This window comes from Pongo abelii, chromosome 15 (assembly GCF_028885655.2).
Source record: "Pongo abelii isolate AG06213 chromosome 15, NHGRI_mPonAbe1-v2.0_pri, whole genome shotgun sequence".
Lineage (NCBI taxonomy): Eukaryota > Metazoa > Chordata > Mammalia > Primates > Hominidae > Pongo > Pongo abelii.
In genome coordinates, this window is record NC_072000.2 from 79,056,060 (window position 1) to 79,073,994 (window position 17,935).

At 41.7% G+C, this 17,935-nt stretch overlaps 1 protein-coding gene across 3 annotated transcripts in view; it reads left to right on the forward strand.

Annotated features, from left to right (window-relative positions):
- The window catches only part of YLPM1 (YLP motif containing 1), a 75,589-nt gene that overhangs the window by 41,924 nt on the left and 15,730 nt on the right, over nt 1-17,935 (forward strand). For all 3 annotated transcript variants that reach the window (XR_010137073.1, XM_024231466.3, XM_024231467.3), the window contains 10 exons: nt 4,245-4,662; nt 4,775-4,867; nt 5,091-5,286; nt 6,493-6,611; nt 7,496-7,650; nt 11,376-11,438; nt 11,744-11,863; nt 12,102-12,278; nt 12,365-12,448; nt 13,401-13,484. Coding sequence is in view for 2 of the 3 variants with exons in the window: in XM_024231466.3 (XP_024087234.2) it covers nt 4,245-4,662; nt 4,775-4,867; nt 5,091-5,286; nt 6,493-6,611; nt 7,496-7,650; nt 11,376-11,438; nt 11,744-11,863; nt 12,102-12,278; nt 12,365-12,448; nt 13,401-13,484 (1,509 nt within the window). In the remaining variant the exon portion in view is untranslated. The remainder of the gene's footprint in view (nt 1-4,244; nt 4,663-4,774; nt 4,868-5,090; nt 5,287-6,492; nt 6,612-7,495; nt 7,651-11,375; nt 11,439-11,743; nt 11,864-12,101; nt 12,279-12,364; nt 12,449-13,400; nt 13,485-17,935) is intronic.

The following is a 17,935-nucleotide window of genomic DNA, read 5'->3' on the forward strand; positions in this document are numbered from 1 at the left end:
CACCTGGCTAAATTTTTTGTATTTTTAGTAGAGACAGGGTTTTACCAATTGGCCAGGCTGGTCTTGAACTCCTGACCTCAGGTGATCCACCTGCCTCAGCCTCCGAAAGTGCTGGGATTACAGGCATGAGCCACCGCACCCAGCCAATAACTTCTTAGGAGTAAGTTTTATGTTTTTGTTTTGTCTCTTTTTTTTTTGCTCTGTTGCCTGGGAGGCTGGAATACAGTGGTACAATCATAGCTCACTGGAGCCTCAAACTCCTGGGCTCAAGTGATTCTCCCACCTCAGCCTCCTGAGTAACTGGGACTACAGGCACACACCCCATGCCTGGCTAATTAAAAAAAAAAATTGTTAGTAGGGACAGGGTCTCGTGTTGTTGCCCAGGCTGGTCTCGAACTCCTGGGCTTAAGTGATCCTCATGCCTTGTCCTCCCAGAGTGCTGGGATTACAGGTATGAGCCCCTGCACCCAGCCAACAGTGATTTTAATGTCTCAAAGTGGGATACTTCAGTCAAAGAATAAGCATACTTTTTTTTTTTTTGAAACGGAGTGTAGTCTCTTACCCAGGCTGGAGTGCAGTGGCGCGATCTCAGCTCACTGTAATATCCACCTCCCGGGTTCAAGTGATTCTCCTGCCTCATCCTCCTGAGTAGCTGGGATTACAGGTGCCTGCCACCATGCCTGGCTCATTTTTTTGTATTTTTAATAGAGATAGGGTTTCACCATGTTGGCCAGGCTGGTTTTGAACTCCTGACCTCAGGTGATCCACCTGCCTCAGCCTCCCAAAGTGCTAGGATTACAGGCATGAGCCACCACACCTGGCCCAGAATAAGCATACTTTTTAAGTGATTCCTGTCACATAGCCAAACAGCTCTCTATAATAGTTGTATAATGGCCGGGCGCGGTGGCTCATGCCTGCAATGCCAGCACTTTGGGAGGCCGAGGCAGGTGGATCACAAGAGGTCAGGAGTTCCAGACCAGCCTGGCCAACATGGTGAAACCCCGTCTCTACTAAAAATATAAAAATCAGCCGGGCTTGGTGGCATGTGCCTGTAATCCTAGTTACGGGTGAGGCTGAGGCAGGAGAATCGCTTGAACCTGGGAGGCAGAGGTTGCAGTGAGCCAAGATTGCACCACTGCACTCCAGCCTGGGTGACAGATCAAGACTCTGTCTCAAGTGCACCACCTGAGGTCAGGAGTTCAAGACCAGCTTGGCCAACATGGTGAAACCTCGTCTCTACTAAAAATACAAAAATTAGCCAGGCATGCGCCAGGTGGTGTGCACCTGTAATCCAAGCTACTAGGGAGACTGATTCAGGAGAATTGCTTGAACCTGAGAGACGGAGGTTGCACATAGCGCCATTGCGCTCCAGCCTGGGCAACAAGAGTGAGACTCTGTCTCAAAAAAAATATAAATAAATAAATGAAAAAAAATAATTGTATAACATCTATACTATAGCCTCATAAGCATTAGCTACTTAATATTTTTGGTATATTTAATGATTTTAATACAGCATTTTTGATTACTAGTGAGCATGAATATTTTCCCATATTTGTTAATTATACTTTCCTCTTACAGAAATTCTGTTTGTGTCCTTCACCCATTTATCTGTTTGAGTCAGGTTTTTTTTTTTTAATTAACTCATTATCCTTAATATAATATAGATATTAACCCTTTCTCATATAAACAATAATTTTAAAAAATGTATCTTACTTTCACTATATAGAATGAAGAAAGCACTTTTTAAAAAATTTATAAGTATACTTCCATGAGATCTTAAGATATTTAAAACTTGTCTTGATAGATCTACCCAGACTGAATAGCTTCATCCTATATTGGCATTTTCTTAACAAAGTTTACCATGCCGTACTTTAAAAGTTTACCTTTAGGTAATAGCCATTTGTCTTTAACTGTAGCCAGTAGTTACCTCCAGTCAAATAATGTTCCTTCCATATTAGTCAACTCCATTTTATTATTCAGAAAGTTTATTTTTAAAGTACTGCCTATATATGGGCAAATATATAAATAAAGTATATTGTGGGCAAATATATAAATAATGTATATATGGGCAAATATATAAATAATGTATATTGTGGATCTAAAATAGCTGTCAATAAAGAAAAAAACATCCTAGAATAACAGAGAAGTAAAAAACCGAAACAAAACAAAACACCAAAAAAAAAAACCAAACCAGCCAGACACAGTGAACTAAGAAATGGGTAGTAAGTGTTTGAATCACGCTTACGAAGATTAAAATAGAGACTAGGCATGGTGGCTCACACCTGTAATCCCAGCACTTTGGGAGGCTGAGGCGAGAAGATTACTTGAGGCCTGGAGTTCAAGACCAGCCTGGGCAACATAGCAAGACCCCGTCTTTACCAAAGAAAGAATAAAAATAAAATGTATGTGGCAACTGGGTTTCAGTATTGAGTAGATAGGACCTATCTGCTAAGAAGTCCTACCATCTCCGTCATAGACATTTCTGATGGCACCTGGTGATGCTTTGGGAAAACAGATGGAAGGAGGGCACACAACAGTGGCACTCCTTAGATTACTAGATGTTCATTTAGTTTATTTTGTTGTTTCATAGTACTCATGTTCTCTGTTGGTCTCAGCTTTATCACAGACGACTATTGTCAACCAGATAACTGAAAGGAACAGAAGTGTGGAGGCTATCTAGGATTTCTCTCACTGAAAATTTACTGTTTTTGTGAAGGAGATAGGTCTCTAGAGTAGGAAGATAGTTCTTATTTATATATTCATTTCTCTCCTTCCTGCACACTGAGCTTAGGAAGATAGTTCTTAACCAAGGGGTATAAATCAGAATTATTCATGGAGGGTTTTGTTTTTTTAATTTTGAATTACTGGTGGGACCCCACCTACAGAAGTTCAGTAGATTTGGTATTGGCCTGGGACATTTGAATCTTACATGGCTACCACCCTAATTTGGAGTATGGAAATTTTAAAACATTTTCATTACCCCTGTAAGATCACTGCACCAGTTTACAGTTAGTTAATCCTCATTCCTACCCTAGTCCCAGCACTTTCTGTCTATATAGATTTGCCTTTCTGGGCATTTCGTATAAATGAATTACATAATATGTAGTCTTTTGTGTCTATCTTCTTTTCAAAGTTTATCCATGTTGTAGCACGACTCAGTACTTCATTTCTTTTTACTGCTTTTAAAATTTGTTTTTATTTATAACCTGTGACATGAATATGCCACATTTTGTTTAACCATTCACCAGTTGATGGACATGAGGGTTGTTGAATAGTACGGCTATGAATGTTTGTGTGCAAGTCTTTGGATGGATGTATGTTTTTATTTTTCTTGGATAGATACCTAGAAATGAAATTGCTGAGCCATATGATAAATTTATGTTTGGCCGGGTGCGGTGTTTCATGCCTGTAATCCCAGCATTTTGGGAGGCTGAGGCGGGTGGATCGCCTGAGGTCAGGAGTTCGAGACCAGCCTGACCAACATAGTGAAACCCCATCTCTACCAAAAATACAAAAAATCAGCTGGACGTGGTGGCGGGTGCCTGTAATCCCAGTTACTCAGAAGGCTGAGGCAGGAGAATCACTTGAACCTGGGAGGCAGAGGTTGCAGTGAGCTGAGATCGCGCCATTGCACTCCAGCCTGGGCAACAAGAGTGAAACTCCGTCTCAAAAAAAAAAAAAAAAAAAAAAATTATGTTTGACTTTTTGAGAGAAATTGGCAAACCATTTTCTATAGTGGCACCATTTATTCCCACTAACAATCTAAAAGGGTTTTTCTTTCCTATATCCTTGCCATCATTTGTTTTTGTCTGTCTTATTAATTATAACCATTCCAGTGCATATGAAAATGGTATCTCATTGGGATTTTAATTTGCATTTCCCTAATGACTAATGATGGTGAGCATCTTTTCATGTGCTTATTGGGCATTTATATATTTTCTTTGGAGAAATATCTATTCTCATCTTTTGGCCATAGTTTTTTTTTTGTGATTTGTCTTACCGAGTTTAAGTGTTTTGTATATTCTGAATTCAAGTTCTTTATTAAATATAAGATTTGCCTATGTTTTCTCCCTTTCTGTGGCTTGTCCTCATTTTTTTTGATGGTATGTTTTGAAGCACGAAATGTTGAGTGAGTCCAAGGTGTTAACTTTTTTCTTATAAATTGAGAACCAGATTTTAATTTCCACTGATCTATAAAAACATAGTGGTATACTTGTCCGCTAAGCTATTATTCTGTTCTCTAGCCTCCAGGGTCCTATAGACCTCCCCCTCCTATGGGCAAACCACCAGGTTCAATTGTAAGACCCTCTGCTCCACCAGCAAGATCATCTGTTCCTGTGACCAGGCCACCTGTCCCAATACCACCACCTCCACCTCCTCCACCTCTACCTCCTCCTCCTCCAGTGATAAAGCCACAAACTTCAGCTGTAGAACAGGAACGATGGGATGAAGATTCTTTCTATGGGCTCTGGGATACAAATGATGAACAAGGACTGAATTCAGAATTTAAGTCAGAAACTGCAGCAATTCCATCTGCTCCAGTATTACCACCCCCACCTGTTCACTCTTCCATTCCCCCTCCTGGCCCAGTGCCTATGGGTATGCCACCAATGTCCAAGCCACCACCAGTACAACAGACTGTTGATTATGGCCATGGCCGAGGTGAGTAATGATAGTGAACTTGTATTTGGGATTCTACAGGGATTGTTAGCTTCAGCTTTAGCTTTTTCTAGCTTCACTCTTACAGTACTTTATCTCTGATTTTGTTTACCAGATATATCCACTAATAAAGTTGAACAGATACCTTATGGAGAAAGAATAACTCTACGCCCAGATCCACTACCTGAAAGATCAACTTTTGAGACAGGTAGGATTCCCAGAGAGGTCAGTATTTTTAAACATTTTAGGGCCTAATTATCACGTGATTTTCCTTTTGGTGAGATTATCTGAGCCTCCATTTAATACAGCTAAAAGATTCTTAAGTTGAATTTAGGGCAAAAATTTATACCAGCTCTGAAGTTAGATTTATACTTTTCTGCTTTTATTTCTATAAAAGGGATATAGTTATTTTGTACTAATTGTTTTTGTAGAGCATGCAGGCCAACGTGATCGTTATGATAGAGAAAGAGATCGTGAGCCTTATTTTGATCGTCAAAGTAATGTCATAGCAGATCATCGAGATTTTAAAAGGGATCGTGAGACACATAGAGATCGAGACCGGGATCGTGGTGTTATTGACTATGACCGGGATCGATTTGACAGAGAACGCCGACCCCGAGATGATAGGTATGCTATAAAACAATCTTTGCTAGGTGTGCAAATTACTATATACTTAACAGTAAAAATTTAAGAGAAATTTAATAAGTAACATATTCTTCTCATGCATGTGTATATGTAATTTGGAGGGGAAAGAACAATTCTGGACCAGTTTTCAGGAAAGTAGGTCCTTGACTTGGTAGCTTGAATTCCAGAGAATTAAATGGGAGATGGAGATAGCCAGAAAGGAATGGAAATGGTATTGTCAATAAAGGTGCAGTCATACTCAGTAGGCAAGAAATTTATTTTTGCCATTCATGAGCTTTTTATTTATTATTATTATTATTATTATTATTATTATTATACCTAAGGGCATTCTGGCAGCCAGCCAAGGGAAAGGGAAAGGGGGGCAAGCCCGTGAACTATTTATTTATTTATTCATTACTATTTTGTATGGAGACGGGGGTCTCTCTCTGTCTGTCACCCAGGCTGGAATGCAGTGGCGCAGTCTCAGCTCACTGCAGCCTCCACCTCCTGGGCTCAAGTGATCCTCCCACCTCAGTCTCCTGAGTAGCTGGGGCCACAGGCATGTGCCACCATGCCTGGCTAATTTTTTTTTGTTTTTGATGAAGATGTGGTTTCACCATGTTGCCCAGGCTGATCTCAAACTCCTGAGCTCAAGTGATCCACCTGCCTCGGCCTTCCAAAGTGCTGGGATTATAGGCGTGAGCCATCATGCCCAGCTTTCCCATGAACTTTTTAGATATATGTATATAAAGTAAATCTAAATGAAAAAGCAAAGTCAAAATGTAAATATTGGCCGGGCGTAGTGGCTCACGCCTGTAATCCTAGCACTTTGGGAGGCCAAGGCAGGTGGATCTCTTGAGCTCAGGAGTTCGAGACCAGCCTGGCCAACATGGCGAAACCCCATCTCTACAAAAAATAACAAAAGTTGGCCGGGTGTGGTTGTGTGCACCCGTAGTCCCAGCTACTCAGGAGGCTGAGATGGGAGGATTGCTTGAACACTGGAGATCAAGGCTGCAGTGAGCCGAGATCACACCACTGCATTCCAGCCTGGTTGACAAAGTAAGACCCCCATCTCAAAAAAAAAATAAACATTTACTGTGTGGAGTACCTGCCTGTAGAGAAAATTGGGCAGTTAATGCTGTTGCATTATAAAGCAGAGAACCCCAAATATTTTTTATTTGCTGAAGCACTTCCTATTACACCTTCTAGAGCTCAGTCATATCGAGACAAAAAAGACCATTCCTCATCCAGAAGAGGGGGTTTTGATAGGCCGTCCTATGACCGGAAGTCTGACCGACCAGTCTATGAAGGACCATCCATGTTTGGAGGTAGAGTGATGCCTTATTAACTACGAGGATGTTGAGAATGTAAAGCATGGGAGATGCTTTCCATTGTAGCTATGAATTTAAATTTTTAGAGTAAAACGTATTCAGATTTCTTAGAGCTGGTGGCATTGTCCTAAAAAATAGCAGTGTAATTAATGAAATAAAACATGTTTATTTTTGAAACAAAGTAGAAACAAAATTACTAGTGGTCTCACTACCTACCATACTACAGCTATTATAATTTTGTAGCTTTCCTCTCATTCTCTCTTTACAGACATATTTATGAAGTTGTAATCAAAGTATAATAATATAATTTCTTTATCGTGATTGTTGTGATTGATATTGCACCATACACATTTTTCATATGTAAACCTATTTTATTAATGGCTCTGTGACATTCCATTGAGTGGATAAAATATAAGACCAAGACCCTTATTGTTAGTTATTTAGGTTGCTTTTAGTTTTTCACTGCTATGATTTACACTTAAACTAGAAACTCATAACTATTTATAGGAACAGGCTCTCCTGAGATGGTGTAACTCTTATTCTTAAAACCATAAAGCAGAAGTTACAGAACTTAGGACCATCCAGCAAAGCATTTATTATTCTTCCATGTCCTGTTGCTTAACTTTCCTACATTTAATACAAACAAGGATGAATTCAGTGTTTTGCAAAACATTCTATTTGCCTGAAATCATACTTAAATCTCATTTTCTTGACTTCAGTAGATTTTACATTACCTTAAATTTTCTCTAATTGAAGTTAAAAGTGGCCCCAAAATCACTGGACTTGGTTTGAATTATATTACCTTAGAATGTGTGGGGAGAGTTGAATTTCAAAATAATTACTATACAAATAGTAATTTTGTTTAACTGCTGGAATCCTAGGAGAACGAAGGACTTATCCTGAGGAGCGAATGCCTCTGCCAGCTCCTTCACTGAGCCACCAGCCACCTCCAGCTCCACGAGTCGAGAAGAAGCCTGAATCAAAGAATGTGGACGATATTTTGAAACCACCGGGCCGGGAGAGCAGACCTGAGAGAGTGAGTCCTATGAAGTTGATTTGTCTTCATGCAAACCAGAAGATAAGAGATCTTGTTAATATCCTGAAAAGAATTTCTTTATTTTTCTGCAACATAGTAATAATATCAGATTCAAGACGTTTTACTATCTCTAAATCACCATATAATCTCATAAATGGCCTACACTATAGAATCTTTAAGAATTTAGCACTAAAGTACTTGGCAAAAAAGATGTTGAATTTTAAAACATATTCATGAGACCTCAATTAATTGCGCGTTGAAGAGAGGAAAAGTGGATTTGGTTTTGTGGTATGTGGAATAGAAAGGGAGAATTAGGAGACTTGATTAGCTTAGGCTTAATTTCCTAGTGACCTCCAAATGTGTGCATTCTATTAAATTTGTCTTATTACAGAATAATTAGACTGACTCCATTTGAATTAACTGGTACTGGAGATTTCAGCCAGATATTTTAATTCCATATATACAGAATTAATAGATTCTTGTTTTAAAGTCTTTTTGCCTACTATTAATATATAGCTACTTGACCTTTCCTGTGGTTGCTGTTTGCATGATAAATCTTTTACCATTTCCTTACTTTCATTCTGTTTGTATCTTTTAATGTAAAGTGTGTCTCCTGTAGTATGCCTATGGTTGGATCTTTTTTTTTTCCATTCAGGTTCCCTTTATTTCTGACATTTCTTCACCATCCTTGCAAGGGTAACTCCCTAATCACTCTAGAAATTCAGATTCCTATTTCTGACTCTGTAGGACACAGCGGATCGTGTTTTTTAATGCAGTCTGACAATCTCTGCCTTTTGATTGGATTGTTTAATACATTCACATTTTTTTTTTTTTAATTATGGATTCAGGATACATGTGCAGGTTCATTACACAGGTATTTTGTGTAATGCTGGAGTTTGGGCTTCTAAAGAGCCTGTCACCCAAAAAGTGAACATGGTACCCTGTAGTAAAGTTATTATTGATGGCTTAATTTCATTTTTGGATTGTTCATTGCAAATATATGGAAATATGGTTTATTTTTGTTTATTCATCTTGTATCCTGCAATACCACTGAATTCATTTATTACTTTTAGTAGATTTTTAGTGGATTCTTAAGGTTTTCTATGTATAAGATCATGTCATCTGCAAATATACTTTTACTTCTTTCTTTCTGAATTGAATCCCTTTTATTTCTTGCCTAATTGCCCTGGCTAGAACCTCCAATGCAGTGTTGAATAGACATGGCAAGAGTGGACGTTCTTGTCTTGTATCTGATTTAGAGAGAAAAAAATACAATCTTTTACCATTAAGAATGATGTTGCTGGGTGCGGTGGCTCACGCCTGTAATCCCAGCACTTTGGGAGGCTGAGACGGGCGGATCATGAGGTCAGGAGATCGAGACCATCCTCGCTAACACGGCGAAACCCCGTCTGTGCTAAAAATACAAAAAATTAGCTGGGTGTGGTGGCAGGCACCTGTAGTCCCAGCTGCTTGGGAGGCTAAGGCAGGAGAATGGCATGAACCCGGGAGGCTGAGCTTGCGGTGAGCCAAGATCGCACCACTGCACTCCAGCCTGGGCGACAGAGCGAGACTCCGTCTTTAAAAAAAAAAAAATTGGAAATCATCATTCTCAGTAAACTATCACAAGGACAAAAAACCAAACACCGCATGTTCTCACTCATAGATGGGAATTGAACAATGAGAACACATGGACACAGGAAGGGGAACATCACACTCTGGGGACTGTTGTGGGGTGGCGGGAGTGGGGAGGGATAGCATTAGGAGATATACCTAATGCTAAATGGCGAGTTAATGGGTGCAGCACACCAGCATGGCACATGTATACATATGTAACTAACCTGCACATTGTGCACATGTACCCTAAAACTTAAAGTATAATAAAAAAAAATGATACTAGCTGTGGAATTTTTTTGTAGATGCACTTTATTAGGTTGAGAAAGTTCCCTTCTATTCCTAGTTTGTTGAATGTTTTTATCATGAGAGGATGTTGGATTTGTTGAATGCTTTTTCTGTGTCAGTTGAGATGATCGTGTGATTTTGGTTTTTAGTCTGTTGATATGATGTGTTACATTAATTGATTTCATATGTTAACTTTCATTCCTGGGATAAATCCCACTTGATCATGGTGTGTAATAATTTTTATATGTTGCTGGATTCAGCTTGCTAATATTTTGTTGAGGATTTTTGCATCCATATTTATAGGAGATATTGTAGTTTTCTTGTCTGTATGTGGTTTGGTGTAATGCTGGCCTCATAAAGTAAGTTAGAAATTATTCCTTCCTATTCGATGTTTTTGAAGACCTTGGGAAGAGTTGGTATTTAAATGTTTGGTGAATTCAGTAATGAAGTCATCCAGGCTTGGGCTTTTCTTTGTGTGTAGTTTTTTAAAATTACTGTCTTAGATTCTTCACTTGTTATAGGTCTATTCAGATTGTTTATTTGTTCTCGAGTAAATTTTAGTAGTCTACATCTTTCCAGGAATTTGTCTGTTTCACCTAAATTATCTAATTTGTTGGCATACAATTGTTCATAGTATTCCTTTGTAATCTTTTTTATAAGGTTGGTAGGAATGTCCCCTCCTTCATTTCTTTTTTACTTGAGGCAGAGTCTCACTGTTGCCCAGGCTGGGGTTGCACTCCTGGGCTCAAGTGACCTTCCTGCCTCAGCCTCCTGAGGAACTGGGATTATAGGCACACGCCACTGAGCCCAGCTTTCATTTCTGATTCTGGTAATTTGAATCTTCTTTTTTTTCTATTCAGTCTAGGTAAGAGTTCATCAAGTTTGTTGATCTTAGTCAGGCATGGTAGCTCATGCCTGTCATCCCAGCACTTTGGGAGGCTGAAGTGGGCGGATCACTTGAGGCTAGGAGTTCAAGACCAGCCTGGCCAACGTGGTGAAACCCCATCTCTACTAAAAACACAAAAATTAGCTGGGCATGGTGGCAGGCACCTGTAATCCCAGCTGCTTGGGAGGCTGAGGCATGAGAATCGCTCAAACCTGGGAGGCAGAGGTTGCAATGAGCCAAGATTGCACCACTGCACTCCAGCCTGGGCAACAGAGCAAGACTCCATCTCAAAAAAAAAAAAGTTGGTCTTTTTTAAAGAACCACTGCCACCATTTGGCTTTATTGACTTTTCTCTTTTGTTTTTTTGTTTTCTCTTTTATTAACTTCTGCTTTAATCTTTATTGTTTCTTTCCTCTGTTTCTTTAGTTTGCTCTTCTTTTTCAAGTGTCTTAAAGTGGATGGTTAAGTTATTGATTTGAGACCTATTTCTTTCCTACTTTAGGCATTTATAGCTATCAATTTCCTTTTAAGCACTGCTTTAGCTGTATCCTGTAAGCTTTGGTATGTCGTGTTGTTTTCATTCATCTCAGAGCATTTTCTGGTTCCTCCTGGTTTCTGGCTCCTGGTTTCTGACTCCTCTTGATTTCTGGTTCCTCTTCATTTTTTCTTTGATTCATTGGTTATTTAGGAGTATGTTGTTTAGTTTTCACATATTTGTGAGTTTCTCTAATTTTTTCTTACTATTAATTTCTAATTTCATTCCACTGTGGTCCAGTAACATACTTTGTGTTATTTCTGTCCTTTCAAATTTGTGAAGGTTTGTTTCATGGCCTGTTGTATAGTCTATCCTGGAAAATGGTAGGTCATTGTTTACTGTTATCTCATTGCAGAAAATTTTCTCTCAGTGATTTTTTTTTTTTTTTGGTCTATTCTGTTTCAGATTGTTGTTATAATGAGAGGGTTACCTGGCAGTGGAAAGACACATGTTGCAAAACTTATTCGAGTGAGTATGGGGAAGCTGAAAAATCAGCTGCTTGTGCTGCTTGTGTTAGTAGTCACTTGCCTTCTTATTAACAGCAAGCAACATAATGCCAATAGAATTGTCTTCCGTTTGATCCATTAGAGTTGGCCCATGTGGTAGATCATGTCCCATATATATTTTTATCTACTCAGAGAAACATTTTTGCCTCTGCTTGATTTGAAACCACCAGAATATTGTATATTATTTAGCCACAAGAGGGAACTTTGGTGTGAACATTAATTTATTCCATAAATTCGTTTTAACCTTCTTGACTATATGATTCTTAGGATAAGGAGGTAGAATTTGGAGGACCTGCACCCAGAGTTCTAAGCCTGGATGATTACTTCATCACTGAAGTGGAAAAAGAAGAAAAAGATCCAGATTCTGGAAAGAAAGTGAAAAAGAAGGTATGGTATTCATCTCAGATCTCATTCTGATTCATTAATAGTATTTAAAGGAAAACGTGTTTGGAGAGAAATGTGGGTTTTTTGAGGGCAAGGACCTCTCTTTTCTGAACACGGTACTTTAGTACTTGGGTGTGAAGGAAAGACTACAAAGTCATCTCTATCCAAATACTAACCAAGGAAAAGGTTTAGGATGATTCTTCGCTTTTGCTAATTCCGTATCTCTTTTGGGGGACCTTAGGTAATGGAATATGAATATGAAGCTGAGATGGAGGAGACTTACCGCACCAGCATGTTCAAAACTTTCAAAAAGACTCTGGATGATGGCTTTTTTCCCTTCATCATCCTGGATGCCATCAATGACAGAGTTAGGCATTTTGACCAGTTTTGGAGTGCAGCAAAAACCAAGGGATTTGAGGTAGAAACTTAAAGAACTTTAAGGTACTTTGTGTTGTCATGTAAATGTTATATATCTTTGCCTAATTATTATTCATTCTTGCTTAGGTATATTTGGCTGAAATGAGTGCAGATAACCAGACTTGTGGCAAGAGAAATATTCATGGAAGAAAGCTTAAAGAAATAAATAAGGTGATTTTAAGAAACATAGAATAATAGAGTACTAACATGCGCTACATAATGATGTTTTGGTTAAGGAAGGACTGCATATATGGTGGTCCCATAAGATTATAATGTATTTTTATTGTACCTTTTCTGTGTTTAGATATGTTTAAATACACAAATACTTCATTGTGTTGCAGTTGCCTACAGTATTCAGTACATTAACATGCTGTACAAGTTTGTAACCTAGATGTGCAGTAGGCTTTATCATCTAGGTTTGTGTAAGTATACTCTATGATGTTCACACAATGACAAAATTGCCTAATGACCCATTCCTCATAATGTATGCCCATTGCTAAGTGATGTGTGACTGTACTCTAAACCTCATATCATCTGTATCAGCACTCTTGTCTGGAAGCTCTTGTTTATCTCCTTTTTTTTCATAATAACTTTCCTATCTGCTTTAGTAAATGTTTCTCTTCCTTTGTTTCTTTTCCTAGCTCTTCTTGAAATTAGCCTGTTATGGCCTGGCACGGTGGCTCAGGCCTGTAATCCCAGCACTTTGGGAGGCTGAGGTGGGCGGATTGCTTGAGCCTGGGAGTTTGAGACCAACCTGGGCAACATGGCGAAACCCTGTCTCTACAAAAAAATACAAAAATTAGCTGGGCATGGTGTCATGTGCCTGTGGTTCTAGCTACTGAGGAGGCTGAAGTGGGAAGATCACTTGAGCCCACCATGTCAAGGCTGCAGTGAGCCATGTTGGCGCCACTACACTCCAGCCTGGGTGACAGACTGAGATTCTGTCTCAAAAAAAAAAAGAAATTAGCCCATTAGACTTTACAATATTAAATTAATATTTAACAAATATTTAATTAATATTTAACAATATTTTTAAATATTGTTAAATGTTGTTTATCTTGGGTGCTTACTTGGTCTTTGAGTAGTTTCTAGAGATAACTCGACCATCTGAATTTTTCAATAGATGGCTGATCACTGGGAAACTGCACCTCGTCACATGATGCGTCTAGATATTCGTTCTTTGCTGCAAGATGCTGCTATTGAAGAGGTGAGTATCCTTTGGTTCAAATGCAATGCAAAGTGACATTACTTTTTCACCATTTTACTTTGAAAAACTTAAAACCTACAGAAAAGTTACATGAATAGTATTCATACAAGAACACCTACTGGTATGCCTTTCATTGAGATCACAGTTAGTATTTTGCCACATTTTTCTCTGAATGCATGTGTTCTTATTAACATTCTTGTTAATGATGTCACTATTTTTGTGGAACCATTTGAGAGTTAAGTTGCAGATCTCATAAACCTTCACCCTTAAATACATCAGTAGGTATCTTGTAAGAACAAGGACATTCTCTTTTGATTTGATGACAGTTATCAAATGCAGGAAATTTAGTATTGATAAAATATTATATTAAGTAATATAAATTTCCTGAATTAAATTTCTTGAATTATCTCACATATAGTTTATATTCACATTTGACCAGTTGTCCGTATAACGTGGTATATAGAAATTTTCAAAAATCCAAGATTCAATCCTTTAATATAAAATATAGTTTCTCAGCCTAGTCATTGTCATGAAAGATAAAGAATTTATGAAGAGTATAGGCCTATTTTGTAGAATACCCCTCAATTTGAATTTGTCTGTTTGTTTCCACATGCTTCGATTCAGGTTAAACATTAGCGGGAATGCTACATAAGTGATACTGTGCCCTCTCAGTGTGTCACATCAGGAGCCATATGGTGTTAATTTATCTCATTATTGGTGATTTAAGCACTGATTACTTGGTTAAGGTGATATCCATCAAATTTTTCTACCTTTTTCTCTTTGTGATAAGTAATCTGTAGGGAGATACTCTTTTTTTTTTTTTTTTTTGTAGAATTTATTCATTTATTTTTTCACTGACATTGAATTTTTTCTTTTATTTATTTATTTATTTATTTATTTATTTTTATTATTATTTTTTTTAATTTATGAAGTATTTATTGATCATTCTTGGGTGTTTCTCCGAGAAGGGGATATGGGAGGGTCATAGGATAATAGTGGAGAGGTCAGGAGATAAACACATGAACAAAGGTCTCTGGTTTTCCCAGGCAGAGGACCCTGCGGCCTTCTGCAGTGTTTGTGTCCCTGGGTACTTGAGATTAGGGAGTGGTGATGACTCTTAAAGAGCATGCTGCCTTCAAGCATCTGTTTAACAAAGCACATCTCGCACCGCCCTTAATCCATTTAACCCTGAGTTGACACAGCACATGTTTCAGAGAGCACAGGGCTGGGGGAAAGGCCATAGATCAACAGCATCCCAAGGCAGAAGAATTTCTGCTAGTCAGAACAAAATGGAGTCTCCTATGCCTACTTCTTTCTACACAGACACAGCAACAATCTGATCTCTCCTTCCTTTCCCCACACTTCCCCCCCTTCTTTTCAACAAAACCGCCATCGTCCTCATGGCCCGCTCCCGATGGTCGCTGTCTCTTCGGAGCTGTTGGGTACACCTCCCAGACAGGGCAGCCGGGCAGAGGCGCTCCTCGCTTCCCAGACGGGGCCGCCTGGGCAGAGGCGCTCCTCACTTCCTCCCAGACCGGGTGGCAGCCAGGCAGAGGCGCTCCTCACTTCCCAGACGGGGCGGCCGGGCAGAGGCGCTCCTCACTTCCCAGAGTGGGTGGCCGGGCAGAGGCGCTCCTCACTTCCCAGACCGGGTGGCCGGGCAGAGGCGCTCCTCACTTCCCAGACCGGGCGGCCGGGCAGAGGCGCTCCTCACTTCCCAGACGGGGCGGCCGGGCAGAGACGCTCCTCACTTCCTCCCAGACGGGGTGGCGGCCAGGCAGAGGCGCTCCTCACCTCCCAGACAGGGCGGCCGGGCAGAGGCGCTCCTCACTTCCCAGACTGGGCGGCCGGGCAGAGGCGCTCCTCACCTCCTAGACGGGGTGGCCAGGCAGAGGCGCTCCTCACTTCCCAGATGGTGTGGCGGCTGGGCAGAGGCGCTCCTCACTTCCCAGATGGGGCAGCCAGGCAGAGGTGCTCCTCACTTCCTCCCAGACGGGGTGGCGGCCAGGCAGAGGTGCTCCTCACTTCCCAGAGGGGGCGGCCAGGCAGAGGTGCTCCTCACTTCCTCCCAGACGGGGTGGCAGCCGGGCAGAGGCGCTCCTCACCTCCCAGACGGGGCGGCCGGGCAGAGGCGCTCCTCCCTTCCCAGACGGAGTGGCCAGGCAGAGGCGCTCCTCACTTCCCATACGGGGTGGCGGCCGGGCAGAGGCGCTCCTCACTTCCCAGATGGGGCAGCCGGGCAGAGGCGCTCCTCACTTCCTCCCAGACGGGGTGGCGGCCAGGCAGAGGCACTCCTCACCTCCCAGACGGGGCGGCCGGGCAGAGGTGCTCCTCATCTCCCAGACGGGGCAGCCGGGCAGAGGTGCTCCTCACTTCCTCCCAGACGGGGTGACGGCCGGGCAGAGGCACTCCTCACCTCCCAGACGGGGCGGCCGGGCAGAGGCGCTCCTCACCTCCCAGACGGAGTGGCCAGGCAGAGGCGCTCCTGACTTCCCATACGGGGTGGCGGCCAGGCAGAGGCGCTCCTCACTTCCCAGATGGGGCAGCCGGGCAGAGGCGCTCCTCACTTCCTCCCAGACGGGGTGGTGGCCAGGCAGAGGCGCTCCTCACCTCCCAGACGGGGCGGCCGGGCAGAGGTGCTCCTCATCTCCCAGACGGGGCAGCCGGGCAGAGGTGCTCCTCACTTCCTCCCAGACGGGGTGACGGCCGGGCAGGGGCACTCCTCACCTCCCAGACGGGGCGGCCGGGCAGAGGCGCTCCTCACTTCCCAGATAGGGCGGCCGGGCAGAGGGGCTCCTCACATCCCAGACGATGGGTGGCCAGGCAGAGACGCTCCTCACTTCCTAGACGGGGTGGCGGCGGGGCAGAGGCTGTAATCTTAGCACTTTAAGAGGCCAAGGCAGGAGGCTGGTAGGTGGAGGTTGCAGCGAGCCGAGATCACACCGCTGCACTCCAGCCTGAGCACCATTGAGCATTGAGTTAGCGAGACTCCGTCTGCAATCCCAGCACCTCGGGAGGCCGAGGCAGGCAGATCACTCGAGGCCAGGAGCTGGAGACCAGCCCGGTCAACACAGCCGAGAGATACTCTTAATATCTTTTCCCCAACAAGTTTTCATTCATTGGTAATTCTTGCCTGAATTAATTATTTATTTGATGGAAGGAGAAATTTTCTGTTTTTTACCAGTTGTAGGTTTCTGTTTTGTTTGACCTCTTCCATATTCAATATTGTCATTGTGCTTTTTTTTTTTTTTTTTGAGTTGGAGTCTCACTCTGTCACCTAGACTGTAGTGCAGTGGTGTAATCTCGGCTTACTGCAACCTCCGCCTCCGGGGTTCAGGCGATTCTCCTGCCTCAGCCTCCTGAGTAGCTGGAACTACAGGCATGCGCCACCATGCCTGGCTAATTTTTGTATTTTTAGTAGAGATGGAGTTTCACCATGTTGATCAGGCTGGTCTTGAGCTCCTGACCTCAAGTAATCTGCCCACCTCAGCCTCCGAAAGTGCTGGGATTACAGACGTGAGCCACCATGCCCAGCCGTCATTGTTCTTTTATGTGTTTTTAATTCCCATGCCATTTCTCAACCCATTTCTTTCTGGCTTCTGCCACTACCATTGTCTGGCAACTCTTTGACTAATGATTTCCGTGGCAGTGGACAGTTCTCATTTCCTCTATTGATTAATTTTGCAGCCACATGTGATATAGTTGACCATGCCCACCTTCTTAAAAAACATATTTTTCTCTTGGCTTTTGTGAATTCACATTCTTCTGGTTTTCCTTTTACTTTTTTGGCTATCTCTTTTCAGTCTTCTTCACTGGCTTCTCCTGCTACTCAGTCTTTAAAAGGGCCCCCTTAGGGCTCCATCCTAGGCTCTGTTTTTATTTTGTACCCTCTGTATAGATCATCTGAATCTTTCTAGTAGCTTAGATTGTCACTTACGTGCCATTAATGTTATAAAGTCTGAACTGAATTATATTACTATCTTAACAGTAGTGTTTCTGAATGGAGGGAGTATAGGTGATTTTTATAATCTTTTTACTATTATTTTCCAAATTCTCTACAAAAAATCTATATTATCTTAGTATACCTCAAACTCAACCTATCCAAAATATAGTTCGTCCAAACCTGTTTTTCATTTAGTAGTCTCTGTTTTAGTAATTAGAACCCTAACCACTTGATTGCAGAAACCGGTGCTCTGGGAGTTATCCCTGACTCTTTTGTCATTGTTGAGACAGAGTCTGACTCTATTGCCCCGGCTGGAGTGCGGTGGCATGATCATAGCTCATTGCTGCCTCAACTCCTGGGTTCAAATGATCCTCTCACCTCAGCCTCCTGAGTAGCTGAGACTACAGGCGCATGCCACCGTGCCCAGCTAATTTTTAATTTTTTTTTGGAGATGGGGGCCTCACTATGTTGCCCAGGCTGGTCTTGAACTCCTAGACTCAAGCGAGCC